This window comes from Urocampus carinirostris, chromosome 13 (genome assembly GCF_059441175.1).
Source record: "Urocampus carinirostris isolate Australia breed hairy pipefish chromosome 13, RoL_Ucar_1.0, whole genome shotgun sequence".
Taxonomy (NCBI): Eukaryota; Metazoa; Chordata; class Actinopteri; order Syngnathiformes; family Syngnathidae; genus Urocampus; species Urocampus carinirostris.
In genome coordinates, this window is record NC_142361.1 from 7,836,233 (window position 1) to 7,858,675 (window position 22,443).

The following is a 22,443-nucleotide window of genomic DNA, read 5'->3' on the forward strand; positions in this document are numbered from 1 at the left end:
CAATGTTAAGCGCTTTGGGAAGTCATTTACTTGAAAAGCGCTATATAAATGCAGATCATTTCATATTCTTTCTTACTGTAATGTTTTCATCTGGTGTACTGGGGTTTCGTAACGGATTAGCTTCAAGCAACTATACGCCAACTTCACTTTACGATCTTTAGCTTAGAACATATTAATGTTGTAAGCAAAGGGTCTACTGTACCTTTAACAGTAAATCCATGTAAAATCAAACATAATAGCTCAAAAATACTCCAAAAAGATAATTTTGCTCATCTTAATAAATGCATAAGAAACCGAATCCTGAAATAAGCAATAACATCCAATGTAGATCGTAACTTTATTTTATTTCCTACTGGAATAAAAAAAATCTCAGACAATTTTAAAGATTTGTCTTTTGAAATACAAAATGAATAATAATAATAATAATGGAAAATAAAAATAAAATGATACTAGTATTAGCATAAATATGTTGATACTCTACAAAAACGATTTCAAGTTATAAAAGTAGAATTAAATGCCACTCACATTAAAATGTGAAAACGTTGTTTTCCTACAAATCAATTTAAATAGATTAAAATAAAAAAACCTATACTTAAAATAAGCAAAATTAACTGATGGTGGGACTTTTTTCTTGGCAAAGTGTAAAATGTAAATTATTCTCAAGGCACTGATTTCTTGACTGAAAAAATGTTTTTCTCAGGGTACATAGATGCACTATTCAAAAAATACGAATGTATGCAATTGTTTTCTTTAATGAGGCAATTACTGTTTGTTTGCTTTTACTTGCACTCAGGGACACCCCATTCCATGACTTATCATTTTGTTTGTTTGTAGTGTATGGAAAGCCAGTTATTCCTAGTGGAGGCTCCTTGCACCCAGAGAACCCTTACCTTGAACGCCGCTCCCCATCTCTTGAATCTGAGGTGGACCACAGAGGAGCAGGCCACACCGGCCCCAGTCCAACCGAGGGCACTCAAGGGGAGACTGAGCGCATACCGAGACCCCTTAGCCCCACCAAACTACTTCCGTTCATTTCCAACCCGTACCGTCACCAGAGCGACGGTGACCTGGAAGCCCTCAGGAAGAAACTCTACAATGCCCCCAGACCCCTTAAAAAGCGCAGCTCCATCACAGAGCCCGAGGGACCCGCAGGGCCTAACATCCAAAAGCTCCTTTATCAGAAAACTACTCTTGCAGCCATGGAGACCACAGTGATCACGCCAATTGCTCCCAACTTTTCTGGTGAATCAGATCAGATGGCAGAGGTATATGTGGAACCACACGTTCTGGGACCCACTGAAAATCCTCCGTTAGATGTGGGGCGGTCTCTAGAAGGTCCTCAGCTCTCATTTGGTAATCAAATTGCAACCCCCGCTGAATTAGCCAGGCCAGCCTCCAGCATCCTTGACACAGAGCACATCATTCCCCCTCCTCCTCCGTCACACCCGGCACCTCGGCCCGAAGACGCACTCTTCCCGCCGCCACCCACTGCCAGCCTGGACGAACCCCTTCCCAACCTTCCTCCTCCGCCTCCAGAAGGCTTTCTAGAAGACTTTCCTCCTTACCCACCACCACCGTATCCCAGCGGAGCTGAGCAGGACAGCCTTGACGAGGACACTTTCAATATGAAAGCACCTGAAGTCACCGGTCAAGTTGCGCTGCTTCCGGTGAGAGTTTATCTATAAGATGTTTTATTTACTTTATTTGAAATTTTAGGTTCCAAATTCTAGCATTTTACCCTGCTTTAAAACGGACATTGTGTATTATCACCTCTTAGTGCTGAAATAATTCTTCCTTCATCAAAAAAACAGTATTGATTAGGATAATAGGCAAAAATACATGAACTATTATATAAACTTTTTTTCTGACACTCATAGACCAAGAATTTTGTATTTTACATGGTATGAGGCTCACGTACAGATAGTTGAGATGATTCTCTGCCATCTTGTGAAAGGCTGGGCAAAAGTTGAGAAGATATGTTGTGCGGTCTGGCCACTACGCGTCTCTGTAGTTTGTATTCTTCCTTGTGCCTTGCAGCACTCATTTTTGGTTGCACCGCACAAAACATCAACATTTAGTGGCCAATTATAACAGTGTCCCTTCTAACCATTCCCACGAATTTTAGAACATAAACAAGAAATCTTTATTTGAAAACTTCAAAACCCACCCCTTTTCCCTGCCTTTAACCTCCAAACAATGCTTAACTCAAAATTGAAATTTTAATCTGAAGAGTTGTTGAAAACTGTAAACCCCAAATTTTAAGCGTTTCAAAACATAGCCATGGTTTAAAGGAGGGTCGCATTAATCTCAACTTTTATAAAGTCGAAAGTCGCATATTTTCTCTATTAAGTATGCGTTAACAATGGCCAACAGAGTTTAAAGAGCCATTTGGCTTTTTTCCACTTCACCTGTCTGTTTTTATGTTACTAAAGCTGTTCAGGGTGGCACACATTCGGAAGAAGGAATGGGGGGCGGGGGGAAGTGGTGAAGAGTGACTTAATGCTCGTTCTCACGTTTTTTTTTTTTTTCTATCTGTTAGTTTAGCATACTACGCTGAATAGAAAAATATACCACCAACTTATGGAAAATGCTAAAAGTAAGAAGGCACTGTAGTTACATGTGCATTTATGGTGTAGAGTAAAAATAGATAGCATACCGAGAAGAATAGCAAGTACCTTTTTTTTTTTTTTTAACAGGAAATGTCTATTAACCTGTTCACATTCCGCTGGTATGATAGCGAGGCTTCAGACTGTTTAGAAGCAAAAATCTCTTTAATGTCACCAGTCCCTGGTCCTTTTGGATACGCCCAGACATTCCCTTTGAATTATGTGTAAGATACAAACGTTTCGTTTTTCAGATTGTGATCACTTTGACCCGGGACCAGATGAGGCGTTATGCTATTGTCCAAGCTGTTTTTCAGATAAGATGCCCATGCTACAGTTACCTGCCGGCATGTGATTGCAAAAATGAAATTCAGGCGAGAATAAACCTTCAATGTTAGAAGCACTTGCAGTGTTTACTGTTGGGAGTCAAAACTTTCAAAAGAGACCAAAAGCTGTCCATATTCTCCAAACAGTTCAACAGCAGCATTCAATTTACTTTGGGTATGTCTAGCATTTGTCAGGTGAATTTTACAGGATTGCTGAGAGGTTAAATGCCTTTGCTTGATTCCAACTGGACTTGTAGCTCCGTATCACCCTGCTAGTTGCCTGAACATAGCCACAATAATCCTAAATTTTGTTAGGTAGCCCTGGATAAAACATTGGCTAACTTGCCAGATCAATGCACCCCTGGTTGGACAATCAAGTCTCCCCTTTGCTTTATTACAATACAAATCGTTAGGCATAATTTTTGTCCTGTCCAACGTCCCAGTTCTGATTTTTATTTTCCATCAGTCTCGAGTCCGTCAACATGTTCGTATTTTTACGCACACTATGAACTAGCTCTACAAATATTGCTATCAGACACAAGCCAGTGGTGGCGGCCGAAAGTACGATAGTACCAAATTCCGTACAGCTCCTTTAATAGCCTAACTTTAAAGGTGCTGTACGGAATCTTGAACTTGCTGCTGCCATCTCCTGGCTTGTGTCATTATTGCAGCCTCTGCTTGTTCATAATGGGCATGCAAGTATGTAACGTGTCGAATAAACCTTTTTTTTTTAAAATATCTTTTTTGGTGGTTTGGGTTGGTGTTTGGACTTACTTGAAGGAGGCATTTTTCTATTTTCACCATTAGAAGTCACTCTCCACCACTCCTCCTCAGTCCTCCTTCCTCCTGTGTATCAATCCTAACAGTTCTGCTAAAAGTAGTATAAAAGTAGAGAGGCACAGTGGGAAAAAAAACATGAGGGCTCTTTAATCTAAAAATATTTTACTTTTTTTAACGTGTCCTCAATCGACCCCCACTCCTTTAAAAAAGCGTGGAATACTAATTATTAAAAAATAATCAATCATAGATTTATTTGGTTCCCTGTATTTTTTTGTCTGTCATGAGCTGGATCAACGTTGTATAATTGTATAATCCCTATCAAGTACTGCTATTGTTTGTTGGAGAAAATGCTCTTTCTTTTACTTAGACTAATCAGAGGTTCAGCCTTCTTTTCTTGCTGGCTTCAACACCCACCTTTATTCCCTAAAAATCTTGGTTAAGTAAATACCGGTTTACACGTCCCTTGGACCTTACCCATAAAGGTTGAATTTTTGTGGGGTTTATGACAGAATGGCAACTAATTTTAATTCAATCCCGTGGCCTATTTACCTTGACCCTATCGCAACTTTTTTCTTTGTCCGGGCTAATCACGTTGCATAATGCTTAATTAGGAAAGTTGTTTCTTGAGGTTTGGCTTGATTGTGCAAAATCACATCCCATTTCCTCCTCCCAGTTGGGCAGCAAAGCTCCCTCCCCTCAGTTGAGGAATACTGCTGTGAGGAGCAGACACCTTTGCAGCGTACTCATTGTTTGGTCATATCTTAAAGGGCAAAAGGACCAATCTGCGCAAGCTTGGCTCTGAACGGATTAACCATAACATGAGAGTCAAGTTCAACCCACTGGCCCTGCTGCTCGACTCCTCTCTGGAGGGAGAGTTCGATTTGGTACAGAGAATTATCTATGAGGTAAATGCTCAAATTATTTATGTTCATTTTATCCGTTTGGTTTTCATATTTGACATTCCCTTCAAATCCTTCCCTCATGTTAGGTGGAGGACCCCAGCCAGCCCAATGACGAAGGTATCACTGCTCTACATAATGCCGTCTGTGCCGGGCACACGGAGATTGTCAAATTTTTGGTCCAGTATGGCGTAAATGTCAATGCTGCTGACAGCGACGGCTGGTGAGTTTATCAGGACTAAATTGGATTTGCAAAGTTGTGTTTCTTCCTCTTGTTAAAATCACAATACAGGGTGTTGAAAAATGATATATTTTGAGATCTAAGTATTAAATGAAGCACACAATTAAGGCAAATTAAATTAAACAGTATGAATGTTGAAGATCAATAGAATTATTATTCCCCAGATTTATTATTATTCAAAATGAGAAATTCAAAAGCATGTGGATAATGTGAATGATTTTACAAGTGTTCAATCCAGTGTGCGACACGGCATACATTAAATCACTGATACAGCTCCTTCTAAACATATGAAGCATATCTTGGGTAACAGTCTCCCGTGTTGTATTAAAAATTGCTATGTAATTGCAGACCAATTACTATTTATTGATTCTTGGCTCGAGTGCTATTTTTTTCATAAAGATGGTCTTAAAATTTAATGGCATTTGAAGGAGATCTAACCAAGTTATTAGATTGTGAAATTTTATCAAATTATTTGAAACACTTTTCAAATATTTATAATGTGTTCAAAGATGCATGTTCCATTTTTGTTGTGCTTTGGATTCTTTACACCTCATCTGGCCTTTGCTTCATAAATTAAAAAAAATATATATATTTTTTCAGCACTACATTTTAAGTTCCCCTCAGAGGTAATCCCTCACTATAACGTGCATAACTTTACACGGTTCTGTTTTTTCTCCTTCAATTTGCATAGTGCATTGTATTTTGTATTCTATTTGGCTAAACAGTCTTATGGTTTGTCTTTTGGTTTCAGTGTATGATAATGAATTTAATTTTTAAAATCTCATCTCATCTCATCAGCCGTACGGCTTATCCTCATTAGGGTCGCGGGGGGGCTGGAGCCCATCCCAGCCATCTCCGGGCAGTGGGCAGGGGAAATCCTGTACTGGTTGCCAGCCAATCGCAGGGCACACGGGGACAGACAACTCACTCGCTCATTCACACCTAGGGACAATTTGGACCGGACAATTCACCTGAAATGCATGTTTTTGGAATGTGGGAGGAAACCGGAGTGCCCGGAGGAAACCCACACAAACACGGGGAGAACATACAAACTCCGCACAGGAAGTCTGGAGCTGGATTTGAACCCACGACAGGTTCCCATGACATGAACTGTGCCACACAAGCGCTAACCACTGCGCCGCCATGCTGCAATTTTTAAAATAACTTAGAGAAATTAATAATAATAAAGTAAAACAAATAAAAAGCGCTTCTTCACAGATTTAGCCTATCACGGGTTATTTTCAGATCGTAAACACTGCAAAAAACAACTGTACTGTATTAGCTTTGAAAAAAATGTTTTCAACACTATAAAATATCCACTTTTTGAGTATTTCCTAAATAAGGAAAATAAAAATTATACATAAAAATTCATTTTGTCAAAAGTTTGCATTCTAATGTGATCTTAAATTTCCTTTTACATGTGCGTATTTATGTTTTAGGACATGGTACTTTTACTTATGATTTTTTTCCCAATCGAATTAATTCAAACCAGCATAATGGTTCGGCGTTGCCGGGCTTGGCGTTGCTGGGCATTGTACTCGAGCGAGGTTGTTGGGTCCGTGGTTTGTTGAAAAAGCACCAGGGAGCCACTAGGGAGTGCCAAAGAGCCGCATGACTGCATGCAGCTCAGAGCCGCTTGTACACGAAAGCAGTTTATTGATTTTGTTCGTATTTATTGGGGACTTGAACTGACATCAAACCTAGCTAAAAACATGCCAAGAGGCAACTGTGCAAAATTTTACGTTTTAGAGCACGCGCGCACACACGCACACACACGTGCAAATTGGGATTTATAAATCATGTTTGATTAGATTTATTCAGTATTATTATGATTTTTTTAAAACTTTTTTTAAAGAGACCGCTGGATTTTGTCAGGCAACTGAAAATGAGTCTGGAAAAGCCATCGAAGAATGCAATTCCAATCGACAACTGCACTGTTTTTCTAAAAACATGTGTATGCCTTTTTTGAAGTTTCAGTTCTCTTACCAGTAGATTGTAGATAATTATGTCAGTTTCCTCTAGGTGAGGCTCATGTTCTGTAATATAGATATACTATTCTGACCTATGGGTGTTTAAAAATGCTAGTTGATATAATTATAATTTCAATGTTGTTTTGTTTTATTCAATGAGGAAATGTTAAATGATACACTGTCTGTTTAATAGGGTGTGGCCGAATGATTAAAACCAGGATCTAGATGTTAAAATATATAGTATTACTTCTACTTATGAGATTAACTGATTCTTGAATGGTCATCATATTTGGAATTTATTGTATCTTGTATTCCCAGTTCTAATTAACTGAAAACCAATTAATCCATTCCTGGCCTCCAAAAAGCATCCATTTTAACCCAGTAACTATCAAAGACAACAATCCTGATTACTAAAAGCACACAATAATGGTAATTCAATATAAAAATAAGATGATAATATTGTGACTTTAAAGCACGTGCACCAAACGAACGAGTGAGGTCTTGCATAATCTGCGGCTGGGTTGAGGTTCCAAGGGTGGTGGACGAGGAAATGCCTGGGTATTAGTGTCAGCGGGGCGCGCACTTCTGTCACAGGGTTGCCTTTATGTTGTCCACCTGTTGCATCTCGCACAGCCACCCCAGACGTTTCCTTCCTCGTGGCCGCCTGGTAAAGGGGTGAGGAGCGCGCGTGAGCAAATGGTCACTATGTATTTTTAAAAAAAAAAGAACTAGAGCACAAGATCAGTTCTGTGTGTTGGGAAATGCAAGTTTTTCTTGTATGGGGTGCGCACATAAGCAGTGTTTCTTAGAGAATTTTGTGAGAAACCCAAGGTTGGACAGTCTTAAGACGTGTTCCGGGCGTGTCCCTAACAAAAAACGTTTAAAATATGGGGATAAAGTCTATGTTGACAGGTATGTTCTTGTAAAGCGCAATTAGTGATGGGAATTCCAGTTCTTTTCTAGAGAACTGGCTCTTTCAGCTCAGCTCCTAAACGACTCTTCAGGTTTTTATATTGCTTTAACCGATACTCTACCAATAATAATGTAACATTGTACATGAACAGAAGGAATAAATAATTTACTATACTACTATATCATACTAGCCTTTATTTTTTTACTCTACAGTGACCTTTTAACTCATTTAAACTGTTTTATACTAAGCAACTTTATAGTCAAGCAACACAGAATCCCTGAAAAACTACACAACAAAATACAAATTTGAAATGTTCTCTCCAGTGCTTTGAAAACATTTTAAATACCAGAAGTTTTAACAATTTACAATTCAACCGCCAAACAATTTTCATTGAAACAACAGCGAACCTCGGAAAAACACGCAAAGATAAAAATATTACTCGTCTACTGGCATTTAGGACGGAAAGTGCTAAGTTAGGGGAGGGACTGATTCAGATTATTGTCGGTGAACTAACAATTCACAATCTTTTAGAGCTAGCAAAATTAAAATTACTCCAAATAAGCTTCTTTTTTTCCCTAAATTTTCCCTTTAGTCCTACGTATCTCTTGAGCTGTTCCTGTGCCCAACACTTATTTGGAAATTCTCGTATCTTGAGTACAGGGGCCACTGTACATTCTTCATCAAGCAAAAGTCAAAGTGAACTAACGAAGTCTGTTCTTTGTAGGACACCTCTTCACTGTGCTGCGTCATGTAACAACGTCCAGGTGTGCAAGTTCCTCGTGGAGTCGGCCGCTGCCGTCTTCAGCACGACATACAGCGACATGCAGACAGCAGCTGACAAGTGTGAGGAAATGGAGGAAGGTTACACCCAGTGCTCCCAGTTCCTCTATGGTTTGTTGAAAGTTCCTTTTTTTCTCAGAAAAAAATAGAAAAGAAAAACCTTTACTGAAAAGTATGTGAGATGGTAGTTTGCTCTCACATTTGTATATACATCTTTGTGCCCAGGTGTTCAAGAAAAGATGGGCATCATGAACAGGGGTGTGGTTTACGCTCTGTGGGACTTCACGGGGGAGAATCCGGACGAGCTGTCCTTTCGTGAGGGGGACTGCATGACGGTCGTTCGCAGGGAGGACGAGGATGAGATAGAGTGGTGGTGGGCGCGCCTGGGAGACCAAGAGGGTTATATTCCCCGCAACCTACTTGGGGTGAGGCTGAAAATAAAACCAATTCATGTCTGTCTGCAGCAATAATTGAAAATACCAAAAAGACTGTCTCTTAAAGCCAATGAAGTTTGCTGTGTTATGAACAGCCTGAAATCTTAAAAATAATTTTCTTTAGAGAATTGTTTTAGAGTACAGTTCCAGTTTTGCTGTGCGACGTAAAAACGTGTTTTACTCTGTAAGATGACATACAGTAAGCTTGCTGCCATTATAAGTTGGAGTCAAGTCATGTTTATTTGTATAGCCCTTAATCACAAGGAGTCACAAAGGGCTGCACAGACCACAGATTATTGTTAAACACAAACTATTATTGCACCATCCCCCGATTTAAAACCTACTTGAGGTAAGATCAGGCGTAAAATATCCCGACTGAGGCCAACGGGTATTAAAGCTCGACCTGGCCCGAGCCCGACAATTCACTCGATTTGCATATTGCAACCCTAAACAGTTTCATGTTTTATTTGTGATGTCTCTGGATGACTCAGTGAGGACTCAGAGGTGGTTGATAATAACAAAGTAAAGCCTGCCTTTTGTAATCAAATCTAAGTTAAACGAGATTGCGACAAACTCTAGAGTTGATAGAAAATTTTTTAGGGGTATGCGTCATTTAGACCGATTGAAGATTGGGCCATAAATCACAGCAGCAGTACAACAACATATAAGAATCTAGTGCGGCATTTTGAGAAGGAAAGAGACAAATAAGAACACTGACGGCCAGTCAAATGTTTTTTTGTTTTGGGTTTAGTATCCACACGTTATCTTAAATGTAATGATTTACATTTTATCCCCGATCCAAAATTCAAGCTTGGGATATTTTAACTTAAGATGCCACATTCTACAACATTTTAATTGAGCATTGTGGGAAAGACTTCAGCCAAAACCATGTTGTACAACATGGTACCTTGACCAAAATTAGTGTGATAAGACAATTTCCCTGATCATCCAGATCCTTATTTGTTTAGTGAATACACAGTGGTTTTAGGCTTACTATGTTGTTATCGTTACTATTACTAGTATTTGTATTGGGCTGGGAGACATTAAACCGGTCTGTGGTACAAAAAAGGTTGCGGACTGTCTTGACGGCCGTTGTTTCCAAGAGTAATACCTTGTCATACTTCTGTGATAGAAACATTAAAGAAAACTGAGAGTAGGGCTTCTAAAGCTAATGCGTTTTGTCCAATAGAAGTTGGTATTGAATTACTATTTTGGTGGAAGGATAAAAAAAAAAAACTCAAACCAGAGGCTTTATTTGTGAGAACCAACAACTATGATAATATCAATTAAAAAAACAATAATATATCAAAGAAGATGTCTGGAATTAGAAACATTTTTACTCACTGTTGCCATCTTTTATCATGTTTAATCATTGGATCTGAACTTGGGCTTAAGACCTTACCTCATTATGAAGTCTTCTGTTGTTGTTATTTTCTGAACTCAATGTTTTTTCCTGTTTCAGCTCTACCCACGGATAAAGCCACGACAAAGAAGCCTTGCTTAAGAATTCCTGCACATTTCAACATGAACACTAAGACACATTCCTTAGTTGACGTATTGGGTATTTGTGTAAAATTTCAGGGTTCTCGGTATCAAGTAGGCATGGAAAATGTTAATGGGTCAAGAACGCCTCTTGTGAATCCGTCCGGCACCTTAAAGTAGAGAAGACCGCTTTGCAAAAAGTACCGACACTCTCGAATTGTGCCACAAAATCCAATACCATCAACTTTTTGTGAGTAACCTGTACAAACTTGTGTCAACAATACGGGAATAGAAGGAAACTGCTACAATGAAGGAACACTAAAGCAGAGGTGGGGAGCTTACACTAAGATATGGGTCATATATATAGATCATTAGAACCAACAGTGGACTTGGTTAAGAAATGTTTAACATATCTTACCTTGTCATAAATTTAGTATAGCCCTCCAAAAATGCTTCGGACCAGGGTTTCCTCACCTCTGCAATAAAATGAAGGATCAACTATTAACACTTTGTGGCCCAATTGTGGCATTTATCTTGACACTAAGGGCATTATCCTCCTGATTCCACTATTTTTTGTTTGTTTTACCACTATAGTCTGGAATTCTGAAGCGACCGAAACTGTGGATAAAAACGGAACGTGCAGTATTTGACTTTTTTTTTTTTTTTTTTTTTACATGGCTGTGAGGGTTCTGGGTTGTTAGTTGACCAGTGTCAAATGCTCAGTTAGCGTGACAATCTTTAGATGAGGCTTGTTTCTAGCTGACTGTGCCTCTTACTTTTGAGTGTCTGCACTGAAGATGTAAAGTCTCCTCAGCTCATCTAAAAAGGCCGTGTACAGTTTAATTGCGATTCTTCAAGTGGCAGATAATACTGGAAAGCTTTTGAGCGATTGAAATCCAGCTTTTGGACATGATATAGGATGCGCTCTGTCCTCACTAGTAAGACGATTTCTGACACTATTACTAATTTTCCACCTCTGAATGTAACTACAATTTCTGGGTAATTACATGAGTGCTTTGAACTAGAACAGGCATTTTCAAACATAGAGCCCGTGGGCCGGATCCAGCCTATTTATAACCACCATAAATTTCTTAGTATGTAATTTCTATCAAAACTTATTATTTTTAAAATAAATGCCAACCCAATGCGCTCACTGTTGCAAGAGCGCATTGTTGAGTTTGTATAGCGTGGTGAGTTGGTTCAGGTGTAAAACTCCAACCCATTTTTTTTTTTGACACATTCACTGCAAAACTTAAAACTATTTTTCCACAACTGATTGTTGAATTGTGAATTATGTGTTCTGTTTAGAAAATATATTTTATTATCAGTGAATATTTTATGTAGTGTAGGTTACTCATGAGAAAGAGTGATACTGAAAAGCAAAGCTAAAAATTTCGAGTTGAAATTCTTTTACAGTACTGATCCGGACTGCCTCAGTTCAGAAAGTCTGCATCCGGCCCCAGAGCCAAACTAAGTTTGACATCTCTGTTTTTTATTTGACTTCCGCAGTAAAGTGTCTGGAAAACCTGGAAGATCACCTGAAAGTTCTCATAGGTCAAGTCACTTGTGCTTGTGTACTAAATTGATTTACTAGTGAAGCAGAAGTGTGCTGGATATTAAGCTTTTACATGCTCAATCAGCCCTCCATACCTATTTTTTCTTGTCTGAGATTACACTATTTGCATTCATCCACTTTATAGTAAAAAAATAGTGATTCAAAGCCATATGACTTAAAAATAACTCAATATGAAACCGAGGTCATATGATCATAATAGCTTCTCATGTACTGTACTCCATATTTTGTTTGTCAACATTAAGAGGGTGAAACCATGCATATTTCGCAGTGCAGATATATTTATTTTTGTTACCATGTTTCCGTATGCTGTCAAAGAATAATAACCTCAACCGTAATTTTTAACATTTATAATAAAAAACTTTGTACCACGCCTGGCCTTTTTTATGCTTCTCTTACATTCACACACAATGCCAATGTTACATAGTAAAAATCAACAATTCTCTGATTAGTATTTAAGATAAAGATTAACATTTAATGTATTGCTTGGTAGTCTGCTTCATTGTCCTGCAGTGCACTCTTAACGGTCAAAGCAGGCACTCGAGTAAGAGTCGCATAATGAACATTCAATGCTAAATATTCATCTCATTAGCTGCACTGCTTATCCTCAGTAGAGTTGCGGGGGTGCTGGAGCCCATCACAGGAATCATCGATTAGTGGGCAGGGGACACCCTGAACTGGTTGCCAGCCAATCGCAGGGCACACAGGGACAGACAACTCGCTCGCTCATTTACACCTAAGGACAATTTGAACTGGCCAATCAACCTGAAATGCATGTCTTTGGAATGTGGGAGGAAACTGGAGTGCCCTGAAAAAACCCACACAAGCATGGGGAGAACATACATTCCGCACAGGAAGTCCGGTAGCTGGATTTGAACCCACACAGGAGGTTCCCAAGACCTTAAAACTGTGCCGTACACGCGCTAACCACTGTGCCGCCATGCTGCCCAATTTTAAATATTGATCTTCTTTTTATAATTTTTATTTCTTATTGTTTTAGGTTTATCTGGAGTATCCCAATATGTAACTTGGAAATACCCTTATACTTTCAATTCAAGATGAAGTGCACAAATAACAAACCGATTATTGAAAAAGTATTGTCATAGTTGCTCTCAGGTTATATCAATAGAATGTATGTGCTCCTTCCTGTATTGATTATTAAGTGGAGACAACCTACGGATGTGGATGTTGGGTCTGCTTTATCGGCAGAGCAGTACTTCTGTCTTCAGGTCTGGAATGGAGCTAAAGGTAGAAAACGGAGCATGGCAAGGCATAAGCGAGCTAAGTGGCTGCTTAGGGCCCCTCAACAACTAGGGGGCCCCCAAGGGTTATTCACTTTTTTTTTTGGTGCCAACAATGTCCCCATTTTCACTTTGTGTGTCCACTCTAAAATACTTCTACAGAAATATAACAAAATACTACACAATAGCTACAAAAAATAATTATCAAATATGGTGCTTAAAAACAGACCTCAATTATAATTTGGATTTTATTCTGAAATGAAAAAATCAGTATACAATTACTACAAAAATACATAATTACAAAATACAGCGGGACCTTGCTACTTCGCGGTTCCACGTTCGCGAGTTCAAAGCTTCGCAGGTCTAGAAAAAAATAAAACAAAATTTTTTTTTTCAAATTTGTTTTTTAAGCATTTTTGAAGGGGCGTCGCTACTTCGCGTATTTTCATTTTTCGCAGGTGGTTTTGGTCCCCATTAACCGCGATAACCGAGGTATTATTGTCCTACTCCATTATTATTTATTTACTCCAAAAATAATACAAAAAGACAACTGCAGTAATATTACAAAAATACTAGGAAATAGGACAAATATACTACGAAAATGCTACAAAGACTACTAAAATACTGCTTTGGAAATAACAAAGTATACTGAAATACTAAAAAAATATCCATACATAATACTATATTCTAAAAATCTACTAGACAAATGTTACTACAAACTACTACAAGAGTAGTGATAATACAAAAAATAAAACTACAGTAACACTACTACAGAAACACTGCAGATATACAACAAACATTCTTACACAGAAATATTACAAAATACAACAGAGATAATACAAAAATACTACAGATATACAACAAAAATTAAAATACAAACAAGTACCATGGAAATACCACAAAAATTACTTCAGATATACTACAAGAATTGTACAAAAATAAAGCTTCAGTAACAATAAACTACAGAACTTCAATAAAAATCCGACTTCAGAAGTACTGAAAAAACCCTTTAAAAAGCCAAAAGTAATACTAAAACTAAATAAAAAAAAATGAAGTGCACAAAACAGGTACCTAATAAACTGTTTTGCTCTAATTGTGGTCGTTTCAATTTTGATGAAACTAATCTATTCAAAAAGAAGTACAAAATGTCACATGTAGCCCAGACTCAGAATGATTGCTCACCGCTGGAGTAGGACATGGAATGAGTTCTAGTAGGTATCAAGTAATAGAAGGCTCCAAATCTTATTTTGCTTAGGGCCGGTCCTGGTAGAATACGGTATAGTATAGTACAGGGGTCGGGGACCTATAGCTTGCAAGCCGTATAAGACTACAGAGTACTTCTGATTTGAAGATGAAGTACATCAAGCACAATCATTAAGTGTATTTATGCCTGCAGAGCCAATCAGGCACATTTGGAGATGAGACGACAATACTTAAAGGGTTCGGTATTGACTACAGACCCTGTTTCGGCTGTAAATCACTAAATAATCCTTTGGATTGAAGCTCATTTAACAACGTGTATTCCTCATCGAGACCTTTTATAATACAAAGCCACAGAACAAACAAAAGTGCTAGCAAAGTACTCAGAGTAATTTTATTGGGTGAGTGGTAGAAGTGGGCAGAGCTATACACACAGTACACCAGTGCGTCTCCTGAGCCCGGTGCCGTCTGTACTTACTTTGGTATCCTCTTTTGCAGTATTTTGTGACTTTCACAAAATAACCTTGCTTGCATCTTGTTTTGAGAACATTATTTTGGACAAAAATGGCGGTCAGAAAAAGCCTTAACACTCTTAAGTTACTGCAGGAGGGAGACAAATCTTAAGACGTATATTTTTTATTGATATGGGAAACAGGCTCTGGCATTATTATTATTCCATATACTTGATTAAATCATCAAACGTCTCACAGTGAAATAAAATGTAATGAAGAATTGTCTCTCACACACAAGAAAAAAAATCAACATATTTTGTTTTTTATGGCTAATTGGGTCAAATAATATAGTAGAGTATAAATTACCTCTACTGCGTTGTCTCTTTTTCAGTCATATACGCAGCAATCAACTTTCAACATGCTGTATAACAATTGTTGTCAATAGTTTAATGTATCATATACAATCTTCTTTTTTTACATTTACGAAGTTCTGGGTCGAATCCCACCTCCCATATGCTCTTTGCAAGTTTCCAGGAGTTCTAAGACGCTTCTAAAATCGTTTCTAGTGACCTGTGTAAAATAGTACAGTATACCCTCGCTTACACAAGGTTCACTTTTCACGGTCTTGCTGCCTCACCGGTTTGCATCGTGCATTATGTTCTGTATTTTGATTGACTGACTAAAGAGTGAGTTCACATTGATGACTACTGTCATTATTTGACCGTAGAGTAGTTATATTTAAAAAAAAAAAGTTTAGTCAGGACTTTTATTTGGTAGAGAAAAAGAGACAGAGGGAAAAAGAGAAGGAAAAGAAAAAAAACAAAAAGAGAGAAGGCAGGAAAAAGAGAAAAACTGTGAAAATTAGGAGAAAGAAATAAAAACAGAAAAATAGAGGGTCAGTTGAAACTTTTTTTTACAAATAAACAAGACTTGACTTGACTATAGTTTTCTTTACATGAATGCAGTTTAAGGTAAATTACTTTCCAGCTGACTGGGTGGATTAAAGCAAACTATTGCTCCTCAAAGGAAGAACAACCCAATTCCGTAAAGTTCAGTTAAAGTCAAGAACATCTAAAATACAGTAAGTCAGTGGGACAAAAACACTTTCTAAAGCTACGCCAGTACATGACTTTAATCAGGGTTGGGTAGGGTTACTTTAACTTGATTACTTTCAATTACTTTTTGATTACTCCAATACCAAATATGCTAAAAGAAAAAGACAAAAGAAACTAAATATGAATAAAATTACTAAATTTTGTGCAGGCTTGTGGAGTAACGGAATACATGGAATGGCAAAAATGATGTTGGCAAGCTTTATGGATTTATTTTCATTTTGTTGCTGTCGCATTTTATGTTAGTTTTGCCGGAGATCAAAGAGATCAAAGCCAGGAGAGAAAGCTTACCACGTCAAGTCAAGTCACATTTATTTATATATCCCTTAATCACAAAAATGTCTCAGAGGACTGCAAGTTAAGTCAAGTCATTTTTATTTGTATAGCCCTAAATCACGAAGAGTCTCAAAGGGCTTCACAGATCATTACACTATATTACACAGACTATTTTTCAGAATATTATCATACATTCCCCTGCTCTGGAGCAGACGAAAAGATGCTATAGAGTAGAAGTGAGTTTTAAGCTTAGATTTAAACATTTCCACTGAAGTTGCAGATCGGATCTCAGGGGGAAGAGCATTCCACGGCACCGGTGCCCGGATGGAGAACGCTCTCGATCCAGCAGAACACTTCTTTGCTCTTGGGATCACATGAAGACCGGCACTCTCAGAACGTAGGCTTCGGACCGGGACATAAGGGCAAATCAGATCTGAAAGATAAGAGGGAGCAAGTCCATGTATGATTTTATATAATACTAAAAGAACCTTGAAATCACATCTAAGGCTAACTGGGAGCCAATGCAGGTTAGCCAAAATCAGTGTGATGTGATCGGACTTTTTTGTCCTACTTTTTAGAGTTTGATATGGAAAAGGAAGCTGATGATCAATTTGGCCAGTTAGTAAATGGTACCAATGAGATTATGATGTCATGAAAGACTAGACTTGCCCGAATTCCAGGGGTCAGAAAAACCATGACACCTCGGGTGATCTTTGTCAATAATGCGACAGCGATAATATTGCCAACAAAAGATTATCGAGGACTAACCAGGATTTGAACCTAGATTTATACAAATCATAGCCATATTCATTATCCATTGCCCCACTAGCCCTTTCTATCCAATAAAGTTTGTACATTTACTTGTAAATAACACTATTCTACAAACTACTGTCACCTGACCTAAGCCCTAACTATAACCCTTTTAGAACTTGGAATCAAAAAGGTTGCTCCGACCAACATGCAGAGTACACACCTGTGAAATAAGTAATTTTATTTCCGAAGTACATCAACTCAAAACTATAAAAGCAATTCATACATCTGCTATGACTTGGATACGAACCAGGGTTGCTGCGACCACAACGCAGAGTACTAACCACTATACTATAATAGCTTCTTGATGACTGGAGACGCTTCAATACATATTAACATTCTTCTTGTTTAAGCTATTCACTAAGATCCAGGAAGGACAAAATTAGTTAGATTTTCATCTATGGACCACTGTTATGGTTATGGTGTTCAGGTGATCTTTGTCAATTATGCGACAAAGATAGTATTGCCAAAAATAAGCCATCAAGTATTAGCCAGGAGTGGATCCCAGTATCTTCAGATAAATAGTCAATGCTTTATCCATTGCGCCACTCTTCTCACCCATTAAAATAAAGTTAGTAAAATATTTGTAAATCACATTATTCTACAAACCGCAGTAACCTAACCCGGGCCATAGCCCTAACCCTAACCCTAACCCTAACCCTAACCCTTTTGTGCGCGTCATACCGGGCTAGTGTTTGGGGAATTGTCCGCGTATTATTGGGCCGGTGTTTGGGGATTTGTGCGTGTATTATCGGGCCGGTGTTTGGGGAATTGTGCCCGCCACTAGTGGCTGAGAACTGGGCTTGTGTTGGGGGACTTGTGCCCGCCAATAGTGAATGAAATCCGGGCCGGTGTTTGGGGAATTGTGCGCGTATTATCGGGCCGGTGTTTGGGGATTTGCGCGCGTATTATCGGGCCAGTGTTTGGGGAATTGTGCCCGCCACTAGTGGCTGAGAACTGGGCTAGTGTTGGGGGACTTGTGCCCGCCAATAGTGGCTGAAATCCGGGCCGGTGTTTGGGGAATTGTGCGCCTATTATCGGGCCGATGTTTGGGGATTTGCGCACGTATTATCGGGCCGGTGTTTGGGGAATTGTGCCCGCCACTAGTGGCTGAATCCCGGGCTAGTGTTGGGGGACTTGTGCCCGCCAATAGTGGCTGAAATCCGGCCCGATGTTTGGGGAATTGTGCGCATATTATCATGCCGGTGTTTGGGGATTTGTGCGCGTATTATCGGGCCGGTGTTTGGGGATTTGTGCGTGTATTATCGGGCCGGTGTTTGGGGAATTGTGCCCGCCACTAGTGGCTGAGAACTGGGCTTGTGTTGGGGGACTTGTGCCCGCCAATAGTGAATGAAATCCGGGCCGGTGTTTGGGGAATTGTGCGCGTATTATCGGGCCGGTGTTTGGGGATTTGCGCGCGTATTATCGGGCCAGTGTTTGGGGAATTGTGCCCGCCACTAGTGGCTGAGAACTGGGCTAGTGTTGGGGGACTTGTGCCCGCCAATAGTGGCTGAAATCCGGGCCGGTGTTTGGGGAATTGTGCGCCTATTATCGGGCCGATGTTTGGGGATTTGCGCACGTATTATCGGGCCGGTGTTTGGGGAATTGTGCCCGCCACTAGTGGCTGAATCCCGGGCTAGTGTTGGGGGACTTGTGCCCGCCAATAGTGGCTGAAATCCGGCCCGGTGTTTGGGGAATTGTGCGCATATTATCATGCCGGTGTTTGGGGATTTGTGCGCGTATTATCGGGCCGGTGTTTGGGGATTTGTGCGCGTATTATCGGGCCGGTGTTTGGGGAATTGTGCCCGCCACTAGTGGCTGAATCCCGGGCTAGTGTTGGGGGACTTGTGCTTGCCAATATTGGCTGAAATCCGGGCCGGTGTTTGGGGATTTGTGCACGTATTATCGGGCCGGTGTTTGGGGAATTGTGCCAGCCACTAGTGGCTGAATCCCGGGCTAGTGTTGGGGGACTTGTGCCGGTCAATAGTGGCTGAAATCCGGGCCGGTGTTTGGGGAATTGTGCGCATATTATCGTGCCGGTGTTTGGGGATTTGTGCGCGTATTATCGGGCCGGTGTTTGGGGATTTGTGCGCGTATTATCGGGCCGGTGTTTCGGGAATTGTGCCCGCCACTAGTGGCTGAATCCCGGGCTAGTATTGGGGGACTTGTGCCCGCCAATAGTGGCTGAAATCCGGGCCGGTGTTTGGGGAATTGTGCGCGTATTATCGGGCCGGTGTTTGGGGATTTGTGTGCGTATTATCGGGCCGGTGTTTGGGGAATTGTGCCCGCCACTAGTGGCTTAATCCCGGGCCAAGTGTTGGGGGACTTGTGCCGACCAATAGTGGCTGAAATCTCGGCCGGTGTTTGGGGAATTGTGCGCATATTATCGGGCCGGTGTTTGGGGATTTGTGCACGTATTATCGGGCCGGTGTTTGGGGAATTGTGCGCGTATGGTAAGGCGCCCGCTTTGAGACTGGGAGGTTCGGGTTCGCGCCCCGGCCGAGTCATTCCTAAGACTTAAAAAGTGGTCGGCGGCGCCCTCTGTTGGCTGCGGCTGCATCGGCTCGCTACAACGGGTCAGGTGCAACGACATTTCGTTCTGTGTACATTGTTACACAGAATGACAATACAAGGAAATTATTATTATTATTATTATCGGGCCGGTGTTTGGGGATTTGTGCGCGTATTATCGGGCCGGTGTTTGGGGAATTATGCCCGCCACTAAAGGCTGAATCCCGGGCTAGTGTTGGGGGACTTGTGCCCGCCAATAGTGGCTGAAATCCGGGCTGGTGTTTGGGGAATTGTGCGCATATTATCGTGCCGGTGTTTGGGGATTTGTGCGCGTATTATCGGGCCGGTGTTTGGGGATTTGTGCGCGTATTATCGGGCCGGTGTTTGGGGATTTGTGCGCGTATTATCGGGCCGGTGTTTGGGGAATTGTGCCTGCCACTAGTGGCTGAATCCTGGGCTAGTGTTGGGGGACTTGTGCCCGCCAATAGTGAATGAAATCCGGGCCGGTGTTTGGGGAATTGTGCGCGTATTATCGGGCCGGTGTTTGGGGATTTGCGCGCGTATTATCGGGCCAGTGTTTGGGGAATTGTGCCCGCCACTAGTGGCTGAGAACTGGGCTAGTGTTGGGGGACTTGTGCCCGCCAATAGTGGCTGAAATCCGGGCCGGTGTTTGGGGAATTGTGCGCCTATTATCGGGCCGGTGTTTGGGGATTTGCGCACGTATTATCGGGCCGGTGTTTGGGGAATTGTGCGCGTATTATCGGGCCGGTGTTTGGGGATTTGTGCGCGTATTATCGGGCCGGTGTTTGGGGAATTGTGCCCGCCACTAGTGGCTGAGAACTGGGCTAGTGTTGGGGGACTTGTGCCCGCCAATAGTGGCTGAAATCCGGGCCGGTGTTTGGGGAATTGTGCGCCTATTAACGGGCCGGTGTTTGGGGATTTGCGCACGTATTATCGGGCCGGTGTTTGGGGAATTGTGCGCGTATTATCGGGCCGGTGTTTGGGGATTTGTGCGCGTATTATCGGGCCGGTGTTTGGGGATTTGTGCGCGTATTATCGGGCCGGTGTTTGGGGAATTGTTTCCGCCACTAGTGGCTGAATCCCGGGCTAGTGTTGGGGGACTTGTGCCCGCCGATAGTGGCTGAAATCCGGGCCGGTGTTTGGGGAATTGTGCGCATATTATCGTGCCGGTGTTTGGGGATTTGTGCGCGTATTATCGGGCCGGTGTTTGGGGATTTGTGCACGTATTATCGGGCCGGTGTTTGGGGAATTGTGCGCGTATTATCGGGCCGGTGTTTGGGGATTTGTGCTAGTATTATCGGGCCGGTGTTTGGGGAATTGTGCGCGTATTATCGGGCCGGTGTTTGGGGAATTGTGCGCGTATTATCGGGCCGGTGTTTGGGGATTTGTGCGCGTATTATCGGGCCGGTGTTTGGGGAATTGTGCCCGCCACTAGTGGCTGAATCCCGGGCTAGTGTTGGGGGACTTGTGCCCGCCAATAGTGGCTGAAATCCGGGCCGGTGTTTGGGGAATTGTGCGCATATTATCGTGCCGGTGTTTGGGGATTTGTGCGCGTATTATCGGGCCGGTGTTTGGGGAATTGTGCCCGCCACTAAAGGCTGAATCCCGGGCTAGTGTTGGGGGACTTGTGCCCGCCAATAGTGGCTGAAATCCGGGCCGGTGTTTCGGGAATTGTGCGCATATTATCGTGCCGGTGTTTGGGGATTTGTGCGCGTATTATCGGGCCGGTGTTTGGGGATTTGTGCGCGTATTATCGGGCCGGTGTTTGGGGATTTGTGCGCGTATTATCGGGCCGGTGTTTGGGGAATTGTGCCCGCCACTAGTGGCTGAATCCCGGGCTAGTGTTGGGGGACTTGTGCCCGCCAATAGTGGCTGAAATCCGGGCCGGTGTTTGGGGAATTGTGCGCATATTATCGGGCCGGTGTTTGGGGATTTGTGCACGTATTATCGGGCCGGTGTTTGGGGAATTGTGCGCGTATTATCGGGCCGGTGTTTGGGGATTTGTGCGTGTATTATCGGGCCGGTGTTTGGGGAATTGTGCCCGCCACTAAAGGCTGAATCCCGGGCTAGTGTTGGGGGATTTGTGCCCGCCAATAGTGGCTGAAATCCGGGCCGGTGTTTGGGGAATTGTGCGCGTATTATCGAGCCGGTGTTTGGGGATTTGTGCGCGTATTATCGGGCCGGTGTTTGGGGATTTGTGCGCGTATTATCGGGCCGGTGTTTGGGGAATTGTGCCCGCCACTAGTGGCTGAATCCCGGGCTAGTGTTGGGGGACTTGTGCTTGCCAATATTGGCTGAAATCCGGGCCGGTGTTTGGGGAATTGTGCGCGTATTATCGGGCCGGTGTTTGGGGAATTGTGCGCGTATTATCGGGCCGGTGTTTGGGGATTTGTGCGCGTATTATCGGGCCGGTGTTTGGGGAATTGTGCCCGCCACTAGTGGCTGAATCCCGGGCTAGTGTTGGGGGATTTGTGCCCGCCAATAGTGGCTGAAATCCGGGCCGGTGTTTGGGGAATTGTGCGCGTATTATCGAGCCGGTGTTTGGGGATTTGTGCGCGAATTATCGGGCCGGTGTTTGGGGAATTGTGCGCGTATTATCGGGCCGGTGTTTGGGGAATTGTGCCCGCCACTAGTGGCTGAATCCTGGGCTAGTGTTGGGGGACTTATGCCCGCCAATAGTGGCTGAAATCCAGGCCGGTGTTTGGGGAATTGTGCCCGCCACTAGTGGCTGAATCCCGGGCTAGTGTTGGGGGACTTGTGCCCGCCAATAGTGGCTGAAATCCGGGCCGGTGTTTGGGGAATTGTGCGCGTATTATCGG

At 42.0% G+C, this 22,443-nt stretch overlaps 1 protein-coding gene across 6 annotated transcripts in view; it reads left to right on the forward strand.

Annotated features, from left to right (window-relative positions):
- Window positions 1-12,374, forward strand: part of tp53bp2a (tumor protein p53 binding protein, 2a) — a 43,854-nt gene extending 31,480 nt beyond the window's left edge. For all 6 annotated transcript variants that reach the window (XM_088350811.1, XM_088350816.1, XM_088350815.1 and 3 more), the window contains 6 exons: window positions 835-1,667; window positions 4,477-4,614; window positions 4,698-4,831; window positions 8,457-8,623; window positions 8,738-8,937; window positions 10,409-12,374. In XM_088350811.1, the coding sequence (XP_088206937.1) occupies window positions 835-1,667; window positions 4,477-4,614; window positions 4,698-4,831; window positions 8,457-8,623; window positions 8,738-8,937; window positions 10,409-10,450 (1,514 nt within the window). In that variant the 3' untranslated portion in view covers window positions 10,451-12,374. The remainder of the gene's footprint in view (window positions 1-834; window positions 1,668-4,476; window positions 4,615-4,697; window positions 4,832-8,456; window positions 8,624-8,737; window positions 8,938-10,408) is intronic.
- Window positions 12,375-22,443: the final 10,069 nt, after the last annotated feature.